This window comes from Panthera onca, chromosome B1 (assembly GCF_046562875.1).
Source record: "Panthera onca isolate mPanOnc1 chromosome B1, mPanOnc1 haplotype 2, whole genome shotgun sequence".
Classification (NCBI taxonomy): domain Eukaryota; kingdom Metazoa; phylum Chordata; class Mammalia; order Carnivora; family Felidae; genus Panthera; species Panthera onca.
In genome coordinates, this window is record NC_138342.1 from 59,375,008 (window position 1) to 59,398,600 (window position 23,593).

The 23,593-nt window shown below is 39.9% G+C and overlaps 1 protein-coding gene across 3 annotated transcripts in view; it reads right to left on the reverse strand.

Annotated features, from left to right (window-relative positions):
• RASSF6 (Ras association domain family member 6) overlaps positions 1–19,459 on the reverse strand; it is a 48,669-nt gene extending 29,210 nt beyond the window's left edge. Inside the window, exons 1-2 of one of the 3 annotated variants that reach the window (XM_060654869.3) lie at positions 19,240–19,459; positions 7,967–8,065 (exon numbers count right to left, since the gene is read on the reverse strand). In XM_060654869.3, coding sequence (XP_060510852.2) covers positions 7,967–8,065; positions 19,240–19,433 — 293 coding nt within the window. In that variant the 5' untranslated portion in view covers positions 19,434–19,459. Of the gene's footprint in view, positions 1–7,966; positions 8,071–19,239 lie in introns of those variants that run through there. The other 2 variants (XM_060654870.3, XM_060654871.3) reach the window with 2 other exon arrangements.
• Positions 19,460–23,593: the final 4,134 nt, after the last annotated feature.

Consider the following 23,593-nt stretch of genomic DNA (forward strand, 5'->3'; position numbering starts at 1 on the left):
AAACAGGAATGTGCTCCAGATCTGATAGCGGATTTTTGAGAGAATCCTTTCATAAGGGTAAATCTCAGTATTTGATATATTAACACACTGGCGTGTTTTCCAACAGCCTCAGACGAGGGAAGATACTTATCTATTCCCTTTTCCTCTATGGTTTGGCTTCCAAAGATTTTTATGAAAAAGATTTTAAAAAAATTCACAACCTACTATATTCTAGTTGGCAGCTGCGAGGAGCTGCCTCCGTGTCAGACCTTGTTCTCTGCTGTCACTTGCAGCAGCTGAACCCTTATGGGCAGCCCGAGCAGTTTGTGGACAGGGAGGAAAGAATGAGGGAAGTCTGTGCTCTGTCTTCTTTGGCCGGAAACACAGAGAAATATGGCCTCTGGTTCACAGCCCTAACACCACTCACAGATCAGGACTGATGCTTCTATTTCTATTCCAAACCGAAGTAAGGACTTGAAACCACCTCCACTTTGATGAAACAGTCTGTTTTCTTGCTCTGGCTGAGTGTTTTGTCTTTTTAAAAAATGTTTATTATTTATTTTCAGAGACAGAGCGAAGAGGAGGGGCAGAGGGAGAGAATCTCAAGCAGGCTCTGCACTGTCAGCACAGAGCCTGACGTTGGGCTCAATCCCACGAACCTCGAGATCATGACTTGAGCCAAAAATCAAGAGTCAGATGCTCCTCCGACTGAGCTACCCAGATGCCCCTTGCTGTAGCTGAGTGTTTGGAGAGAACAGGTACTGATTTATGTATAGTGGTAGCGCTTTGAACCAGAGACCATATTTACCTGTTTCCTTGCTTTCTCAGTTCCTGAGCCTGCCACATTCCTCAGTTCTGTCCCCCTTTCCATCTCAAAGCCAGCAATGACCATGGAGTCATTCTCACCAGCCCCACTCTGACACAGACTCCCCTCACAGAGCCCCCTTCCTGTCTCATCTCTAAAGACCCTGGGGATCACATTGGGCCCATCTGAATAATCTCTCTATTTTAGGGTCAGCAGATTGGCAGTCTTAATTCCCTTTTGCCATGCAACTGTAAAATATTCACAGGTTCAGGGGAGTAGAATGTAGCCATCTCTGGGAGGCCATTAATATGCCTATCACAGGATTTAAGAGTGGCTCCTCTCATATCATCTGAACACATAGGAGGCATCTTGTTAGAAATTAAAATCTGTATTTTAACCAAGATACCCAGGAAATCTGCATATATATTAAACTCAAGAGGAGCGCTGATGTAATCAGTTTGCCCTTAGATATGAAACAGTATTTAAGGGTAGCACATGTCAAAACACTGAGCTCCTAATTTAGTTCTTTGAAGTTTAGTTCCCATAGGAATGCATCATCAGCAAGAATTTGAGGGATTACTATATAATAGATGATGTAATAGATGCTAGCGATACGGCAAAGTATACAGTGAATGAGACCCCCTGCACTGATGGGACTTACATTCTGAGGGGGAGGAAGACAGAGGAAAACAAAAGAGCAAAATACACTAATTTTGGGGGCGTCTGGGTGGCTTAGTTGGTTGAGTGTCCAACTCTGGCTCAGGTTGTGATCTCACGGTCGGTGAGTTTGAGCCCTGCTTCGCGCTCTGTGCCGACAGCTCAGAGCCTGGAGCCTGTTTCGGATTCTGTGTCTCCCTCTCTCTCTCTGACCCTCCCCCACTCATGCTCTGTCTCTCTCTGTCTCAAAAAAATAAATAAATGTTAAAAAAAAAATTTTTTAAAGAAATACACTAATTTTACATAGGGATAAATGCTCTGAGAACAATAAAACAGGGTCATGTGACGGAGTGCATAGTGGAGGACATGTCAGCAAGGGTGATCAGGAGGCCCGCCATATTAAGCTGAAATCTCAATAATGGGAAAGAGCCAACCATGTGAAGAGTCAAAGAGACTGTCCCAAGCAAGAGATGCAATGCCCTGTATACAAGACTAAGCTTGGCATGTTTGAAGGAGAGAAAGAAGGGAAGAGTGGTTTCAGATGAGGTTCTAAAGGTCCTCCAGGCCAGATCTCTAGGGACAGGGAATGGAAGCAGGAAGCTGCTGCAGTTGTCCAGGCAAGAAATAATGGTGGCTTGGACTAGGTGGTGAGAATTGTTTGGATTCTGGAGGTGGAGCCAATTAGATTTGCTGTGGGGCTGGGTATAGAGATGAGGGAATGGCACAGTTGGGTTGGTATGTAGCTTATATTGGGGTCTTACTCTCCCATGAGTTAAACTTTCATTTCGTTTTTTTTTTTTTTTTTTTTTTTATTCTAATCCAAGTCTTATACATTTTTGTAAGCCAGTTGAAAAGTAAACACAAGTGTGCCACACAACTCTGGTCATTACTGGAGCACACACAGGCTGGCTGTAAAATAACACCCTTCATGTATGAACAGCTGGAGGCTTGTGTGCTTGTTGAAGATGACGACCTTGGCTCCACAGTCTGATGCCCCTTGTTCCCTAGGGATGAGGAAATGATCTATCTACTCTGTTAATTCATTAACAGCCTCTTGGACCATTAGGATTGTTAACAGAGTGCCTGAAACACAGCAGGTGGCCAGTGATCCTCGGGGCCACGCACATGAGCATGAGCTGAAGACAGGAGCTCTCCTGACACACAGGCTCTTACCTCGCTCTTCTATGACGCTGCCATGACTTTGACCACTGATTCTCCTTACGTTTAAAACAATACAGGGGCACCTGGGTGGCTCAGTCGGTTAAGCGTCCGGCTTTGGCCCAGGTCATGATCTCGTGGTTCATGAGTTCGAGCCCCGCATTGGTCTCTGTGCTGACAGCTCAGAGCCTGGAGCCTGTTTCAGATTCTGTGTCTCCTTCTCTGTCTGCCCCTCACCTGCTCACACTCTGTGTCTGTCTGTCTCTCTCTCTCTCTCTCTCAAAAATAAAGAAAACATTTAAAAAAATTAAATAAAAATTTATATTAAGGGACCTCCTTGTTTTTCCTCTGGGTGTCCTCCATATACTCCACACTCTATACAGAGCATAGAGAACATGACATAGCATTTGCTGTGCTTAACATCTTTAAACGTCTTCCCATCGCTCTTGGGATAAAAACTACAAATCTTTATCACAGCAGGGGAGGTCCTGCTACGTCTCTTTAGCCTACTTTGAAGAGATGCATTTCCCTGTGTCTTGTACCTCACCCACACTGGGTCCCCTTCACTTGCTGGAACCCTGAGCTCTCTCTGGCCATAAGGACTTCAGGCAGACTCCCTATGTCAGGAATGCTCTCCTGCTCACTTCCTTAAACTCGTTAGCTTCCTCCTTGGTCAGATATCGGGAGCCCCACCCCACCACCCCCGCCACTGTTTAGGCTAGTTCCTTATTCTCTAAAGGATCCCTTTCCTTCTGAACATCTGCGTCAGTTTGTTATCGATCAGGCCTTTAGACCTGAAGTTCTCAAAGTGTGATTCCCAGACCAGTAACATGGGCACCACCCGGGAACTTCGACATGGGAATGCTCACGCCAACCCAGACCCACTGAGTCACAAGCTGGGAGTGGGTCCTCAATCTTTAGTGTAGCAAGCCCTCCAGGTCATTCTAGTGAAGGCTCAAATCGGAGATCCGTAGCTCCAAGCAGCTCTTGTCTTTTTTTGCTCAAAATTCCATTGCTCAGTTTCTAGCACAACTTCTGGCTTGTGGTGTGTTCCCAATAATTATTTGTTGAGGGAATAAAATATAGAAAATTAAACCCTGACCTATTTTTAGAGGGGGAAAAAAAAAACCTTTTACCAGTGCCACCACTTAACATATCCAGAAATTCAAGTAAATTCCATAAGTTAATATATTTCTAGTCTTTGAATTTTGATTTTATCAGATGCCTATTGAAATATTTTCAGTGTATCTTAGACAGATGGATGATCTGACCAAAGTGATAAAATAGGTAAATGTGGAATAAGTAAATTGGGTTGGGAATAACAGTCACATTAATATGCTTCGTGATTGTCAATGCTCATTGAAAAATATCCGATATAAGGAAAGCTTTAAAAAATGAACTTTTTGGGGTGCCTGGGTGGCTTGGTCGGTTAAGCGTCCGACTTCGGCTCAGGTCATGATCTCACAGTCCGTGAGTTCGAGCCCGCGTGGGGCTCTGTGCTGACAGCTCAGAGCCTGGAGCCTGTTTTGGATTCTGTGTCTCCCTCTCTCTCTGCCCCTCCCCTGTTCATGCTCTGCCTCTCTCTGTCTCAAAAATAAATAAATGTTAAAAAAAAATTTAAAAAAAAATGAACTTTTTTCACATATCTGGGGGGACATTATTCACCTTTTTTTTGACATAGTAACTAATGTCATTAGTATATCCAATTTTTCATTATGAACATTTATGTTATTTTCATTAGGTTATCAAACCTCATAGTGGAAATGTTAAAATAAATTTTAAAAAACGATCTCCATGTAGAAAAAATTTCTCATTTTTAAAGGAGATGGTCCCAACCATGTCTTGAACTTTTTGTCCCTGACTTATTTTATTAAAAAAAAACGTTTATTTATTTTTGAGAGAGAGAGAGAGCATGAGCAGGGGAGGGGCAGAGAGAGAGGGAGACACAGAATCGGAAGCAGGCTTCAGGCTCTGAGCTGTCAGCACAGAGCCCCATGTGGGGCTCAAACTCAGAGACTGTGATATCATGACCTGAGCTGAAGTTGGACGCTCAATCGACTGAGCCACCCAGACGCCCCCCTGACCTATTTTAAAATCCTGGTTCCTTAAAACAAATGTCAGGGAGTGCTCTCTTATCCTTTATTAAAGACGAGTTAAGAGTTAAGTGGCTGACCTTGGCTCAGGTCATGATCTCATAGTTTGTGAATTTGAGCCCCGCATTGGGCTCTGTGTTGACGGCTCAGAGCCTGGAGCCTGCTTCGGATTCTGTGTCTCCCTCTCTCTCTGCCCCTCACCCACTTGCTCTCTCTCTCTCTCAAAAATAATAAGTAAACATTAAAAAGTTAAAAAAAGACAAGAGTCCAGTGGCCTTCAGGAGAGGGGTGTCCTCTTTATAAACCCACCTGCAGGGCACGCTGGGGCACGCAGTGTTTTATCCAGTTTCCTTGATTAGAGAAGACCCTGGCCATGGAAACTGGGCAAACATTGCCCTCTAGCTCTACTGGCCAGGTAGAAGCAGCCTGTGGAACATTGGCTCTTTGTGCTGAATTTGTGTTCAGAGGTGCAGGTGGCTGGTTCCTTTGTTTCAGCAAAGGGTGCCCGGCCAACATGCTTGGAAAGAGACACCGTGTGGAATAATGCACTTTCTGCTAAAATTTATTACATCATGCTCATTAAAATTATTTACTAAGGACAGGAATGCACACATGGCTTGTGGGCTGTGGGTAGCGCTGCAGCCCACAGGAGTGTGCATTGGGCTCCCCGAGGAGGAGACAAAGACGAAGGAATCCAGAGAATCAAATCTGATCTGCATTCTAAAACCGGATTTGAACTTTTTTCAAGTACTCTGGTTGGCATTTACTCACCTCTCAAGTGCCCTGATTTCAGCTTAGCACCTGAAAGTACTTTGAAAGCAACCATATATATATTTTTTCGAAACTCTGCTCACTTAGAATATTTACCATGTGAAGCAGCAGACCAGTGATGACCCCAGGCAATGAAAACGGCAACTGGAAACTTAGTCATCGGAGCGTGAAGCTGACTTATGCCAACGCCATTTACCCAGGGAAGTTTCTAAACTCAAAGAATCCTCATTCAGCAGTAAGACCTAAATGCTCCATTGCTGCTATGCTATTAATGTCACAACCTCTTATTTTATCGATCAAATGTAGCTCTCATGCAATGTGCTGAGGCCAAAATCTCCATTGAGTGGATTCTATTTCCCTATTCGTTTCCATTATTTTCACATGTTTTTGTGCAGGAAAATAAAAATCCCTAATAAGTTTGTAATTTCTGCCTTGTTCGCTGGAACAAAGCCTAGCGCAGAGCGGGAGCGGAATGATTACTCATCCAGTGACTAAATGAATGGAGGTGTCTGTCAGATTTGTGACATGTTGGATATCCTGGGTGGTCGGTGGTATTAATTTCTGACAAGTGTTTTGTACAGATTTCCCCGGGCTCTGGGATTTTGTTTATTTCAGGAGGTCAGAAGTTCTCGAACTTTAATCCTTTCCTCCTCTGAGCAGTGGTTCTTACACTTCAGTATGCATCAGAACTATCTGATTAACTGTCAAGGGGAGCCTGGGGTCTGCATTGTCAACAACTGTCTGATTGGGAGGTGGGCGGCCTGTGGACCACATTTTGAGAAGTGCTATCTTCAAGTCTGGCTTTTGTGTAAATGTAATAAAATTTTACTGGAGTTCCAGCTGATAGGTAGACACCAGGGCCTGAAAGGGGCGCTGGGCTACAAAATATAAACTGTCAGTCCTCAATTTGGCCAATTTAAAATATGACATAAAATAAGGGTCTTTAGAATTGCAGACCTTTCCTTGGAAATATTCCCCCCCCGCCCCAAAAAAAGTGGTTTCATTCTCTTCCATCAAAATATCTGAGAATCTGATTTTTTTTTTTTTAACCTCCACTACTGATACCTTGGCCCAAGGCACCATCATCCCTCCCCTGAACTTTCAGCTCCTTGATAATTTCTCTGCTTCCACTCTTATGCCCTCTTCGGCCACACTGATCCAGTCACCCAAGTGCTCAATATCCTTCAATGGCTTCCCATCGGTGGGAAAGATGAAGTCTCACAACGGCCTACGAGATCCTGCGTGCTCTGGCCCATGACGTCAGGAGCCTTCGCTTCTGCTGTTCCTCCCACTTCGTTTACCCCAGCCTGGCTTCCTCCATCCATATAGGCATGCACCTGCCTCAGAGCTTGGTCTTGGCTGTCCCCTTTGCTCCCAGCCAGATACCTACACAACTGGCTTGCTCATCTCCTGCAGGCTTTTCCTCTAATGCTACCTTCTCACCGAGGTTTCCCTGGACATCATATATGAAATCATAACCCCCAGCTGTCCACCTCCTGCACTCATTATTCCCTTTCCCGCTTTATTTTATTCTTCCTACCTTTCAGTGTCTAATAATATATATATTGTTACTCATTTATCTTACACAGCAACTGCATCCCCCTTTGAGGAGGCCACCCCACAAGGCTAAAGGTTTTGTTCGGGCCATTGCTGAATGCTCAGGGTCCAGAATACCTGTCTTTGGGAAGCAGTTAATACATACTTGAGGAATGAATAGATGAATCCACTGTCTTTTACTTCACACCTTCTTCCCACCTCTTATATTTCATGTTTATCCTCCGTTCTGACTTTAATTCCATTGTTGACCATGTTTGTTCTCTCTGCTTTCCTGTGGCCCGATCCAGCATCAATTAATACCCACCACCTCCTATCATTTGTTTGGCTTTGTTTCTCTTCCCAGTGAGACATGGGTCATGTTTCAGGGCCAATTGTGCACGTGTGTGTGTGTGTGTGTGTGTTTCCCCGTCTTTTTTTCTCATCTGCTTTTGCTCCAACTCAGCCAGTTCAGTGCTCAGCTTTACTCTTAGAGTTTTCAAATTCCTGCTCAGTTATTCCCAAACCAATATAAGATGCTATTTGCTGTGTATAAGAAAACCACTGTGGATGTTCTATATATTGCATAACCTAACATCAAGAGGGACACAGTGAAAATGAAGTGTGTCCTAAGGAGTAAGGGAGGGAGAGAAGAGGATGGGAAGGCCTGTTTTGAGCCCCTGGACCAATTCTTTGGATATCCAATTTATGAGGAGACTTAGATCCGTTAGTTAAGGCTGCTCCTGAGAATTCTGCCAACTATAGTGAAATTAGACCACTATTTATAAAATATGAGTGATTGTTCCATGAGAGGTTATGGGTTAGCAGTCTTTAGGACTAGTACTCACTGACCGCACTGTTGATTCATATTGATTTTGTGGTTCATTCATCATACTTAGAATGACAAAGTCCTGGGGCTTAATCCACCAATGATTGCTGAGTAGGATAACACATACAGGCATATAATTACCTGGTAATGAATGTCCTCTCATTGATGAAGATCCAGGAAGAGCACTGGTGAGCCATCATATTCAACTTTTCTCCTTTTTTGAGATCATCTGAGGATACCCTAAGACGTGAGGATAACATTAATGGTATACTCCTGTGATGCATTCATAAATTAGTTTCTGACTTAAATTGAAATGTTTTGCTTTGTCCCCGGTGAGTAAAAGTATTTGGGACAAGTTTTTAAGTAGTGTTTCTTCTACGGGCATGAGGGTTGGGAAGGGAAGGAAAGAGAAAGATTTTTTTTTTTTTTTTTTTTACCACGTGCCACAGATCTTATACTCTGTCTGTGAGCCACTTTCCAGATGTTATCTTACTCAATCCTCAGACCGTCCCAGCAGGGTGTGGATGTTATTACCTCTATTTCCAACACTTGGTAAGTAGTGGGACACATAATTTGAAACAAAGTCTGAATCTTGAAGGCCTCTAATTTTTTTTTCTTTTCACCAACATTGTTTTTGCATTTTGGAAAGGTTATACAAATTCCAATCTTTGATTTTCTATTAGTTGGCCCATTCCAAGATTCTTTTCAAAGATATATTTTTTTTTCTAAGAGAATTACTATTGAGGATAAGTGAGATGCCCTCCAAAATTTCAATTGTTAGAAAGTAGGTTCAGTTCAGCGTTTTAACTATAACACATTTTGAGTGAGTTTCTAAATGGCATCCTGTAAACCACCTTTTCATGACTTTTCACAAAGTGACTTGCTTGACAGCAAGTAATAATGTCTTGTTTTCTCTGCTCTTGCCCCCACTTGACCTTTATAAGTTTTAAGATGTTTAGGTGTTTTCCTGTTTTTGTTATCCATATGTGCTTCTGAGAAAAATTCATTTTATCTCTCATGATATAGTTCTCATTTGAAATTGAAAATTATATTCTTCATATTCTTAGGGAAAATAGTAAAGGAAGAGGAACATATAATTTAATTTTAACAATCTCTGAATAAAGATGATAAAGAGGGCATATGAAGAAATACTAGATGGGCCAGAAGTATATAACTTCACTTCCAGTCTTCTCCTTGGTAATCAACTTGAGAGACTGACAACTATGGAATGGAGAGATAGGGAGAGAGAAAGGCCAACAGGATAGAAAGATATTTCTAAGAAAGCACAATACAAACCGCAATGTTGGCCCGTGTTAAATGCAAATGATTTGCAAATTTGTAAGTGAAACCCCGGGTCAAAATTGTGCTGATGATCACTTTACAGTTGATGGCTGTATTAGCTATGCTCCTGGTAATGAATGTATCCGGTATGGTTAAATTTGGCATAACTCCTGTCAGGAATTCTACTTCTGAATTTTTAGTATTTGATTTGGAACGCACTCTAAGGATTTTTTTCATTTTTCGATTTATCCACAGTTCTGGTACTACCAGGTTTTAGTGATTCAAAAGTTATGTTCCTGCTCGCTCTATAAATGCACAAGTGTGCTTGGGGTGTTTGAAACTGCTGTTTTTTTGGTTCAGATCTTACTTTTATTGAGAAGTATAAAAAAGAAAAAAAAAAGAAGAAGCTACATGAGGAACTTTGACTGTCTGGAATAATAGTTTCTGAAGCCTTGCTGGTTTTACAGTTTCTAGTAAAATTTCCAGAAATTTATGAAAAAAAATTTAGATGTCTTGCTCTTCTTACATTTTCAAGGAAATTTCCAGAAACTTGTGGAAAAAAATTTTCAGTCAGTTTTAAAGTTCTGCTTACTTGACAGCTCAGTGTTATTCTCTTTAAGAAGATACTAAAGTCCCAAAGGCTTCTACAATCCCCCTGCCCTACCAAAAGCATTTTACAATCATTGAAATTATTTTGGCAACATGGGAAGACAAGATAGGTAAAGTAGAAAAGAAATCCTGGATCAATGTTTGGAGATGTGCAGAAAAGAGGAAAATGTACCAAGTAAACTAAAAAACTACAGAATCAGTGGTCCAAGGCAAGGAAGGATTGGCCAGTTTGGTAAGTCTGTTTTTGGAGTATTTCTAGAATGAGTTCTCTCTTATATGGTTCTGCGCAAGGGAATACATTTCTTCTATTACAGCCACTCAACCCAAATTGACTGAACTGTGCCCCAGTCCTGCAAACACAATTTTAAGTTTTCAGGCATCTAAAATCAAGCTCTGACTCGCAAGTGTTGATTAAGTGTGATGTAACATCCTTCAAGTTTCCTTCAGGCTTTGGAAACCGTGGTCAGATGTGAATAACATCCTCCTTTATGTCTTCATCTAAATGGCATTCGGGTGTGACCAGAGATTTTAAATATAATGTTTTCCAGTCATTCCATTTTGCAGAAATTACATATTTAATTACTATTGCTTCAAGCCTATAGAATCATAGGGGATATAGCCAGGATAAAAGGCTAGGCTAGAGAGAAAAGTTCAATTTTTATTAAAAAAAAAAAAAAAAAAAAAAAAGAGGGCTAGGGACTTCCTCCTTTTACTTCCAAATTAGCTTAATTTGGTTGGAGTAAGGTGTTTGGAAGGTATTCATATCATCTTTCTCCAGGATAATAGCAATCCTCCCACCCACTGCCCAAAACAAAGAAAAAAGAAAAAAAGAAAAGAAAAGAAGAAAAAAAAAAAAAAGGAAAGCTATGTTCACAAATTCCCTGATGCATTATAGCACATTATTTGAAAATATATAATCTATTTGAAAGCTGTGAGCACATCTCACTGGGAACATTGTAATAGTCTCTAAGCTGAACGCCTGACTAATTCCCCTTTATGTTTTTACTATCTGGACCATCACATCATCTTCTTGTTCACAAACTTTCCTGGGATTTCATTCTTAGCAAATATAGTCCAGGTCTCCTAACCTGACATTCAGGTTTTCTGCAATTCCACCAAACCATCTACTCTTCTAAACTTAAAATTGAAGATTTTTCTCAAATACCAGGCCTACTGGTCCAATGGCTCTCAAGCCATTGAGTCTCTTGTCACCAGTTAGTTCCCTCACACGAGAGGGCCCTCATCACCACAGGTTGATGTTCAGATTTTTGCTTCTTCCTAGTCTCTGCTCAAGTGGGACTTATCAAGTCTCTCCATAGTCTCTTATCTGCACTGCTCTGATGCCATTTTCTGCTTTTCACCTTGTATCATTGCTCTTGATTTATACCTTTTCTACTCCTATCTTCTTGCTGAAAGAACAGTGTTCCTCTAGTTGGGGATGTCATCTTCTTTGACAGCTCATCATTGGAAGGGGGTCTCTTGGAGGACTTGTGATGGAAGGGACAGAAGCTTAGCCATCAGGCAAATCAACTCTGTAAGTCAGAAGTTACATGGGTATTTTAGGCTGCCTTGCGAGAAAGATACAGCACGTTCCAGGAGCCCAACAGATCCCAGTTACTCATTCATAGGATTTGGTCTGGGCTGTTTCGTTATATAGCCCTTGCTCTTGCTTCTAAAACCTGAGTTTTGCCTCTAGGTGCTATCATTTGAATCACCCACAAAAAAGGTTATTGTTGCTCCCTACTGAGAATCCCCTAGTGGTAACCTCATTGTCCAAACACTGTCTTCTCCTGGATATCTATTATTTACCATTTATTCTTTTAATTTACCCCTCCCTGCACCTCTCCTCCCATGTTCCAATGGCCTATATCTTGACAAGTGGTTCATTTTCTCTCTGAGCAGCATTTGACAAGGTTGATTGTTTCCTGCTTTTGAACTCCCCCCCCCCCCTTTTTTTTTCTTGAGGCTTTTGAGACAAAGCAGCAACCACAACAACCTTGCCTTGTTTCTTTGCTATTTCACGGGACTCCACGTTTTAGTCTCCTGTCCAGACTCCTCTGCACAATCACAGAATGCTGGTTAGTTCTACTAACCTATCCTCTCCTGTGTCCTCTTCTCTGTCTACACTTTCTTCCAGATAATCGAATCCATCTCTAACCCAACTTCCCTTCTGAGCTCCAGACCCATGTCACTACCTACTTAATCTGTGCTTGGAAGTCTAGAAGATATCTCCATACAAATGGCCCAGACAGGACCATGGACTTTCTTCAGTCTCCAGAATTCCCTCCCTGACAATTCTTTCCCATCTACCCAATTTGGCACCATAACTAAGACTCAGTTTTATCTTTTCCTCTTTCATTAGAACGAGATTCTAATTCAAAAGTAAATCCTACTAATTGTACCTCCAACATATCTATCACCTGAACTCAAAAGCTTCTATTTCCAATGCTACCACCCTGAGTCAAGCCATCATCATCATCACCACCTTAACTCCTGAATTTCTGCATCAGCCTCATGGCTAGTTTCCCAGCATCCACCAGTGACTAGTCTTCCATTCTCCACACAGAAGCTAGGATGATAATTTTATTTATTGTATTTATTTCTTATTTATTTTTATTTTATTTATTCCTTTTAAAGACTGAAATAAATCTCATCATCTGATGATTAAAAACTTGCAATGACTTCCAAGAATGAGATAGAATAAAATATAGCTTCCTTACGATTACCCACAGCATCCCATCAATCTCTTCAGTGTTCATTCCCTTCATTACTTTCCTCATTGATTACCTTTTGTCTACATTGGCCTTTTTGCTGATTTTCCATCACTCCCTAAGCTCATTCCCGTCTTGGGGATTTATACTTGCTACTCCTCCTACTTAGAACACCCTGCTCTTAGACTTCCACATCTGTTTTCCATCATGCTGATCGTGGGCCAAGTTTATCTCTTCATTCAGAGGCTTTCCCTAAGCAATTCTCAGTCAGCCACTACCACATGATTTCCATTTAGGTATGTAACAGTAATTGAAAGGATCTTATTTATTTACTTATCTGTCTTCCCCAACCACAACATGAACTTCTTTGGATCAGGGCTTTTTGTATTTATCTGTATACACCCAGCTCTTAGAATTTTGCCTGGAACATGCAAGGAATTCAATTCATATTTGCTGAGTGACTGACTAAATGTAGAATTGCAGATATGGCCTGATTAATTGGTATTTGTAAATCTTTCTTGACCTCATAGTTAACATGATAGCTTTGCTGAGATTAGAAGTTGGGTATATATTGAACTGAAGAATCACCAGTGGAAGTTTCTTACAATCACAAAGTGACATTGACAGTGATGGGCTGAAAATCACTGCAGGAACTTCCTGGTTGGCTTCCTATTTGTATTTATATGAAAATAGCTAAGGTGTCATTAAAGATACCAAACAATTGCTGTGGAATTATATTGTCAAACTGGTGAGCTATGCTAAAGCCAATCAGAAGATTTCAGGTGTGATTAAAGGATTTCAAAAGCACTTACATTATTCTCTGACCTTAGGAAGGAAGACAATTAAATGGAATTTATGGGGGAAAAAAACAGGATAAAATTTTTTGTTCATTGGCAATATATGCTAATTAAATAGGAATCATATTGGCCATATCTGAATCTAAAAATTGGCTCAACAAAATATTCAAACAGTCTAAATACCCGAAAGGTAAAAGTCTCATTTTATTATTAATTGCCAAGGTGAGAAATAGATCTGTGAATTCAAACAGTTTCCCCTCTCCAATCCCATTAATTATGACTCATAGTAATTTAAAACCTGGTAGGACATTTGTGAATATCTCCTAAATTATAGAGACTGGGTAGATTTAAGGATCTGAGCTAGTTACCTCAAAAACCTTAAGAGCAAGATAAGAGAGGTCATGATTAGCAGAGATGAGGATTTATGAAAAAAGGAAAAATGATAATTCTAGAAGCTTAGAGGTCTCATGTTGGACATTCACAATTTGCTTGGTAGGGCATAATAAACTATGCCTTGAGGAGGAAGGTAGTTGTTACAAATCTATGTACTTTACTGGGAGAGTGAATCACACAAGCTATCTGGTCCTCGGGCCAGAGTTTATTGACTTTGTGTATGAAATAAGATTATTATTGAATAAGTTTGGTTACTTATTTTTTCATTTTGTCCAGATAGGATGGAGCTCACGAGACAGGAAATTAGGTCAGCAATCAAGTCCTGGAGAAATAAACAGTCCTGGAAATACTAGATGGGTCTAAGCTCAGATGGGCCTAGGTGGCTCGACAGGGAAGGGCAGAGACTGAGAAAGCAAAGCAAAGCAGACAAGCAAGGTCTAAGCAAGCAGACAAGATCAGGAGCCTGAGAAGGCAGGAGCAGACAGCACCAGCTCACAGGCCACAGTGAGACCTGGGAGCATCAGAGAGCACCTGTGCTTTGCCTCCACCTGCTCTGTATCCTGCCTGTATCCTGCCTGTACCCCGCCAAGACGTGTGCTTGCCTGGATTGGCCAGGTACCAGAAGGAGGCCAGAGGATGGGAGGTGAGTCCCAGCCCCAATGAACTCAAATGGGCCAGTCACTTAAAGTACCTTCCTGTGGCCTATCATGGATTAAATGGCCACTTGTTTAACAAGTGGAAAATTTGATTCACTCCTTTGTATAGTAAACAAATGTTTCAGGAGTTCCCTCTCTGGGCTTGCCCCTGTGCTAGGCACAGGAAGCGTAGCCTACATCTGTGTCCGTAGCCCCTTATTCCTGGGATCACTGGTGCATGAGGTGCCGAACAGTCAGAATTTTACAATGAACTAAAAGAATATAGGTGCTAACTTCCCAACATTCCCCAGCCAAAGGATATTTTTCCTGCCTCTGAAATTACACAGCAAAATATCTGCAGCTTTCTAATTACTTACTGCTTTCTCTAACTAAATTTTACTTTAGTTAATTTGACTATTCCTTTAGAACAAGATTATGGATTATTTCGTTTTTGTACCTTCTAGAGTGAGTGTATATATGCAAGTATGTAGGTAAAAACATATATAAAAGAATGAATATATGCAATATATAGGGAGACATATTAAAATATTAACTATAAAGCTATATAAGCTATGAAATCATGAATGATAATTATTTTCTTTTTGATTCATATGTTCTTTCTAAATCATATACAAGGAACATATCTTACATAACACACACCATAAAAGTTACTAAGAAAAAAAAAAGAATGGAAAGTAACACATTGGAATAGCAAATGTGTATTTAAATTATGAAGTAAGATTATATTCAGGGCAGTAAACATGAAGGTTTTTTTTTTTTTAATCATTGTTTTGGCCGGAAAAAGCAATGGAAAGTTACAAATATGTATTCAGTTCCAAAATAAAGTTTTTTCTCTAAACTCTGACCAGGAACCTTAAAGTTCAGAAGAACAGATCTATATACAATTATATGACTTCAAGGAAATGAGAAAAAAAATCTATAATTCTATCCATTATCCAGTTCTTAGTAAAACAGTACAAGAGTCCAGAGAAGTGTGGTTTCTGGGAAATATCCGGCTCTATCTTTCTAAAGAATTTGCCTCATTTGCAAAGATGGCAAAAGTGAGAAGCTGGCATATAAAAACTATCACTTTATTAAGTGATATTTATTACAGTTAAGAAATGCTTGTTTTGAAATGCATAACAATGTATCATAATGCTTGAATATAAGACGGGACTCAACAGGGTATGGATAAAAAACACCCAGGCTTCTATGTGAATATACCATTCCTGTCAGTCCCAGTGGAATCTCATTTGAAATGCCAACCTTTAATATTCTATTCCATATTGACAGGACATTAATGCACTGGCTTGACTGTCCCCAGAGCTCCCTCAAGGCACAGGAACTGTAACAGAAGCACATGGGTTTTCAGCCACTTCAGGACTCAAGGCATCTTGCCACCACTCAGTCTGGAAGGCAGCTGCTCAGTCTGCCAAAGGCATGTTCTGGAACTGCTGCTGTGGTACCATTCAAGGATTCTCTGCTTCATCTAGTTTCCAAGAGGAAATTCTAAGCTTGACTTCACAGGGACGGTGAATCATTGTTCTTGTTCTTATTTGTATGTTGGCTGCAGAGTGAGCACTTTCTACTCTTGAACCCCGTTTACTGGGCTCTGGGATGGTGACGGGGAAGCGGTCCTTTAGGTGATTAAGATTACACTGTCATCACTTAAAAGGGAGACATCGTCACGTTCCACTACTGAAAGCAGTGACATTAGTCTGCAATTTGAAATGATGTTATGAAGTGATATAATCACCGTATCTGATAGCTTTGAAAGACACAGATGAATTTCTGCAACAAAACCCAATCTTCTCTAACACTAGACCTTAGGGCAAAGAGAGAATATTCAGAAGTTCTTTCTCAGAGGTTGTATCTTTGATTGACCTATATTTGAAAAAAATTTTTTTTTAATCTAAACTTTAAAAAAATCATAATTCCAGTTAGCTAACATACAGTGTAATATTAGTTTCCGGTGTACAATATAGTGATTCACCACTTCTATACATCACCCAGGGCTCATCATGACAAGTGCTCTCCTTCATCCCTACCACCGATTCCCCCATCCCACCACCCCCCACCCCTCCGGTCACCAGCAGTTTGCCCTCTGTAGTTAAGAGTCTGTTTCTTGGTTTCTCCCTCTATTTTTTTTCCTTTGCTCATTTGTTTTGTTTCTTAAATTCCACATATGACTGAAATCACATGGTATTTGTCTTTCTCTGATGGACTTATTTTATTTAGCATTATACCCTCTAGTTCCATCCATGTCATTGCAAATGGCAAGATAAAAATGTAAACATTTATCTTATTTATTTATTTTTAATGTTTTTTAATGTTTATTTTTTTTTTTTGAGAAAGAGAGAGAGAGGAAGAGAGAGAGAGAGCAAGCTGAGGAGGGGCAGAGAGAGAGAAAGAATCCCAAGCAAGCTCCACACAGTCAGCATGGAGCCCAACATGGGGCTCGATCCCATGAATCATGAAATCATGACCTACATCGAAACCAAGAGTCAGACGCTTAACCGAATGAACCACCCAGGCATCCCCCAAATCTAAACTCTTATAGGAATCTCCTGTATCTCTATAAATCCTAAATTCCCTACCTTCAATGAATCTGTACAGGTAAATTGACTATTAGGACTAGATTTCCATTTCAGTGAAAAGTATAGGGTGCTTCTTATTTTAGGAAAAGTGAAAACAAGTATCAAATATGAAACTTTGAATTACATGCTAAAAAATATTATATATGTGTTACACTATCTTCCATATAATTGGGAAAGTTCATTTTTTCTTAGTCATTGCTGGTTATTTCTCTCTCTCTCGATGGACCAATACATTTAATAGTATATCTTAAAATGTTATTCATATTGGAGATAGTAGAGGAACATATGTACACTAAAATAGAGTTTAACTAGGAAGACTTAATCTAGTTATGTGGTTAGATAAATTAATCTCATATTAATCTCAAGTACAGTTAAGTAGATTTATCTCAGTTGGGGTTACTGTTTGTTTAAACATACAACATTACAAAATGTTAAATCAAATAATTTGGTTTAAGAAGTTCCAACCAGGGGCGCCTGGGTGGCGCAGTCGGTTAAGCGTCCGACTTCAGCCAGGTCACGATCTCACGGTCCGTGAGTTCGAGCCCCGCGTCAGGCTCTGGGCTGATGGCTCAGAGCCTGGAGCCTGTTTCCGATTCTGTGTCTCCCTCTCTCTCTGTCCCTCCCCCGTTCATGCTCTGTCTCTCTCTGTCCCACAAATAAAAATAAAACGAAAAAAAAAAAAAAAAAAAAAGAAGTTCCAACCATATATATTTGGCATAAAGTTATATTCTAAATAGGTTAGAATATTTTATAAGCTTTTAGCTATAAACACTAACACAATTAAGACCCAGAGGACAATAACATAGTAAAGCTCAGTTTGGTTGGCTTTAGAATTCTAGCAAATATCCAATTATAAGTACATTGGAGAATCTCAAATCTGCAGTTTGAAATAAGAATCCATCAAAACAATGATGATATTAAGCTGGGATCAACTGCAAACCATTTAAATGTATATTAATGTAATGAAAATATAAAATGTCATCAATGAAAATACGTTGCTAGTTGCAACTTCTAAGTTTGTTCCCTTCTTGAAATTACCAACATTAATATAAAACTAACAGCAACATTAACAAAAGTGCCCTTTAAGTAAAATTTCATAAAGGTCACTTCCCTGTAATTTAAGTTCAGAGGTGAAGACCAACAAACACAGGTATTGTTCTTGTATGCTTCTTGTCCATAAACACAAACGAAAGTCTATATCACTTCAATACAAACAATCCAATATGGGTGCTACCATGGTCTATTTTATCAAAGTCATTCAAGGGTTATCTGTCTTATAAAACTAAATGTCACAGGTTGCACAATCTGGGGTTGTGTGTAAGTCTCCTACTACAAAATTATATTTTCTGCTTAGAAATAACAGTTAAAATGAACGTGACTTTTCCAAAGCAAAAGTGATTGAGTAGCAGATAATTTTGAATTTGCCACTATGTACACTATTTGAAAAGGAGCAAGAAGCCAGATGATTTCATTGCTGTTCACAGAGGTAGTTCTTTGCCCACTGGCCATCCGCTCATGTGTCCGAGACCCATTCTCTGGAAACCAGTTAATCTTTACCACCTCCACACTGTCTGGTCTCCCCAGCTTAGCTCACCCTCCCTGATCTGGCCCTTTTGGCAGAACTGCTAATTTCTTAATCCTAACTGGAGGTACCACTTATAGGATGCTTGCTAAGTGTTTAATTCCCATCAAAGCCCCATTGGCATATCCTGTTATGGGGCTTGTTTTACAGATGACAAACTGAGGCTTGGCTAGGTTAAGTACTTGCTACAGGACAAACTAATAAGTGGCAAAGCCAGGATTTGAACTTAAGGCTCTCCTGCTTCAGAACTTGTATCCTTAACTCATGGGCTCCCATTTAATTATGCTTATTCATTCATTCATTGTTTGGTGAACTCTTAAATTATAGCAGAAATCGTTTTCAATTTTTGGAGGGATATGTCTCTGTAGCTCTGTAGTTTCTGAGTGGAAAGTTTAGCGGAACCCTCACTTAAAAGGACCTTTCAAGTCCGCTGATTCAAGAGAAAGGGGGATGTGAGGGTTAAGTGCAATTCCAGATAAAGCGCTCTTTGAGCTATTTCCCTTGAGGAAAGGGAGAAGGGCTTCAGTGGCCACACTTCAGTTCGTGCCTTTCCCTCCTCCCCACATGCTTACCTGCGTCAGGAAAGGGTATTCTGAAAACGATCAAAAAGGAAAAGCAATGTCTGAGTTTCAACTGGTCTGATGCATGCCTACATTCAACTTGGCTGCCCGTGGATGCCGCTTTCTAATAACGTGTCCTCAACCTGACCTGGGGCGGGGGGTGGATTAGAGGGGTTCTTTTCCCCAGGCCCATATGTCACCTGTTATTCACACCAGGAGAAGGCTTTTTACCAGGAGAAGGCTTTTTACCTGAGTTGTTGAGCTGAACTTGCTCCGGAGTGTTTGTTCCCCTGCTCAGTCACAGATTCACCAATTCCGAGCGTCCTTTGGAAAGGCAGGGCTCCCTCACCTGTCCTGGAGGTCGGAGCCAAGTGTGGAGGAGGGGCGACCCGACGCCCCGTGCTGCTCAGCTCTGCACCTGGCAGTGCCCTCCGCAGGATCATCGAGCCCCAGGAGCTGTTAATTATTACCCCTTTTCGCCAGAGCAGGGACGTGTAAGAAACCTGAGCCACTCCCTTTACCTCAGTGCATGTTGGGAGTGTTTACTTTCTTTCTTAGGGGCAGCTGATAGGAACACTCCTTTGCTCCCTGACACACATCGTGAGAAGTGAATTGACATTACCCACTGAATTGGACTGACTCTAACCTCGACTCTGTGCCCAGATTACAGGTGAAGGGTCCCTAAGAAATGACACTACCTGGGAAGGAATGTCATTATTCACACGTCCTTCTTTTAAAAATGTTCGCTTTGAATTAGAAATGTCTCAGTTTTCTTTTCCTTGTTCTATTGCCAGCTCCTTCCCTGCCGGCACCTTTTCACCCAGACTAGTGGTTCTCACACCTCAGGGCACACCAGAACCACTTCTGTAACTCGCCGAACCCGCACGCCTTGCGCCTCCGCACAGGTGAGCCTCTGATCTAGTAGGTCTGGATAGACCGCAGGCACTGATACTTTTTTTTTTTTTAAGTTCCAAAGAAGAATCTTGTAAGTATCAACGTTCAAAAACTGTTGTAATGAAGTACAAGAGAGGAATTAAAGAGTTATTTAGTCATTAGGCTACTGACTGGAATTTGGGGAATTTGCTTTTCCTCAGTGCCTCCAATTTCAAAATGGGCACCAAAGACTTAGAGACCCTCCAATGACAGATACTGTGGAAATGCAAAGTGCTTTTATTTACACACACACACACACACACACACACACGCACACACACACACAAACTTTTTAGTATCATTGTTCATTTATGTTTCCCATGTAAAGCAACTATTGATAATTTTTTAAAAAAGTTATTTTACAAGTGTAAACCTTAGAGTCCTCAAAAGAATTTCAATATAATTCAACAATGAGTTCAGTAGGCACATTTGACCTCTGGTGTCCTTTGAATTCAAATGTCAAAGTCATAGACCATTTTTCTAGATTTACAGGTTACCTGTTTGATCAATGGAGTGTTTTAAGGATTGTGTATGTTCAAAAGGTCAGACAGTTTATCTGTTTAACTTGTGTGTGAAGGTCAGGAATGATGAGTTTTATCACGTTGGGGGGTTATTTTAATAAACTGAACAGAATCAAGCAAGGGGCTTATTAGATCACAGTCAAAGCTTCTATAACCTCGAATATGAGGTCAGTGTAAATTGGGATTACTTGTGGGTGTTAACTTGATTAGTTGGCCCCATAATCCCCTGCTGTATGGACTGACCTTTGAATGATGGCTAACGGGCCCCACAGTGTCTCTAGCCTACAGACTCCAGAACTTCTTTGTCTAAGTTTATGCTTCACCTTCACTGCCTGCACTCTTATGGGGATCATTTGCTTATTATCAGTATCAGGGCACCTTTGTTTTGCATTTTTTATCACAAGCATCCTTGAAGCCTTTATTCTGACTTCTGGTTTCCAACTAGTTACCTTTAGTTAGAGGCTCAGTGACTCCTTTTATTTTCGAGTACTTACCCTTCCATAAATATATACATTTTTTTGTTTTGTAATATAAAACATATATAGTTACACATGTGCAATGTGGAAAGTTGCAAATCACAGACATGTAGAAGAAAAAGTCACCCACGATCCCAACACTCAAATATATAAACAATTTGGTGTATGTCTTCATTGATGTAGTTTCTCTACAGGTATTTACCAAAATGCAATTAACTTTGGCTTGATGTTTTATAACCTGATTCTATCACATAAAACATATTATGAACTATCTACCATATGTCAGTCGGTTGTTTTTTTCCTGCAATGTGATTTTAACTAGCTGCACTATATTACACCATATAAGGTATTATTTAATCAGTTCTTTATTGTGAGAAATTTATATTACTGTAAACAAGACTGCAGTAAATGTTTATATACAGCAGCACACAACCGTGATCATGCCTTTTAGATACATTTCCAAAAATGAAACTGCCAACTCAGAGGGAATTGTGTATTTTTAAAGAATTTCTTTCCAAAAAATGTCAACTTTATACCCCTAGGATAACTCCTAGATTCTTCTCATTTTTTTATTTACCAATCAAGTCCTATTTTAAATATGTACATTATTGATTTTCTGTAAGATTAAATTCCTTCTATAGATTTACCCTGTATTTTTGCTTATTTTACTTACTGTATTCTTTGCTCATCTTTTCCATATTGATTTATTAGGCACATCAACTCTTCATCATATATGCTATGAATATATTTCACAAGTATTACTTGCCTTTTAATTTTGTTTATTGTAGATGTTTTTACATTCAAAAGGTTGAAAATTTCAGTATTCAATCTATTAATATTTTTCCTTTTCAGTTACATCTGTTAAAAAGCTTTCCTGTCCTTGAAGTATATAAGTATGCATATTTATTTTCTTCTAGCTTATTTATTTAGATATTATTCATATATTAAATTTAACATTCAACACATCTAGACTTTGTGATGTAAAACTGTGCTTTTTATTTATTTATTTATTTTTTGGTTTCAGGAGTACAATTTAGTGATTCATCATTTACATATAACACCCAGTGCTCATCCCAACAAGTGCCCTCCTTAATACCCATCACCCATTTAGCCCATCCCTACCTCCCCTCCAGCAACCCTCAGTTTGTTCTCTATATTTAAGAGTCTCTCATGGTTTGCCTTCCTCTCTGTTTTTACCTTATTTTATTTTTTCCTTCCTTTCCCATATTTTCATCTGTTTTGTTTCCTAAATTCCACATGAGTGAAATCATATGGTATTTGTCTTTCTCTGACTGACTTATTTCACTTAGCATAATACACATTGTTGCAAATGGCAAGATTTTATTCCTTTTTATCACCGGGTAATATTCCATTGTATATATATACCATGAATATATATGCCATATCTTTATCCATTCATCAATTGATGAGCATTTGGGCGCTTTCCATAATTTGGCTATTGTTGACAGTGCTGTTATACACATTGGGGTACATGTGCCCCTTCAAATCAGCATTTTTTGTGTCCTTTGGATAAAAACCTAGTAGTACAGTTGCTGGGTCATAGGTTAGTTCTATTTTTAACTTCTTGAGGAGCCTCCATATTGTTTTCTAGAGTGGCTGCACCAGTTTGCATTGCCACCAACAGTGCAGGAGGATTCCCCTCTCTCCATATCCTCGCCAACATCTGCTGTTGCCTGAGTTGTTAATGTTAGCCATTCTGACAGATGCGAGGTGCTATCTCATTGTGGTTTTGATTTGTATTTCCCTAGTGATGAGTGATGTTGAGTATATTTTCACGTGTCTGCTTGCCATCTGGATGACTTCTTTGGAAAAGTGTCTGTTCATATCTTTTGCCAATTTCCTCACTGGATTATTTGTTTTTTTGGGTGTTGAGTTTGATAAGTTCTTTATGGATTTTGGATACTAACCCTTTACTTACATGTCATTTGCAAATATCTTCTCCCATTGCCGTTTAGTTTTGCTGATTGTTTCCTTCACTGTGCAGAAGATTTTTATCTTCATGAGGTCCCAATAGTTTATTTTTGCTTTTGTTTCCCTGGCCTCCAGAGACATGTCTAGTAAGAAGTTGCTGTGGTCAAGGTCAAAGAGGTTGTTCTCTTCTCTAGGATTTTGATGGTTTCCTGTCTCACATGTAGGTCTTTATTCCATTTTGAATTTATTTTTGTGTATGGTGTAAGAAAGTGGTCCAGTTTCATTCTTCTGTAGGTCACTGTCCAGTTTTCCCAACACTATTTTTTGAAGAGACTGCTTTTTTTCCATTGGACATTCTTTCCTATCTTGTCAAAGATTAGTTGGCCATACATTTTTGGGTCCATTTCTGGGTTCTCTGTTCCATTGATCTATATTTCTGAAAAACCGTGATATTTAAATCTAACAATTTTTCTAAACTAGTAGTTTATTAACCAAGTAACATTTATTAAATAATATAGATTACAAACTCCACAAGGCAAGGACTATGTCTTATTCTCCATTTTATCCCCAAAATATAGCACAGTGACTGTCAGGCTCATGGTCGCTCAGGTCAAATGTTTAATAGTCACTTTTGACTCCTTTCTTTCCCTTCATCCACTCCCAGTAAATCAGCAAGTCCTGATGTTGTATCTTAGTCTCTGTATCTTCACTACCCCCTAAATTAGGCCAGGATCACTTCTT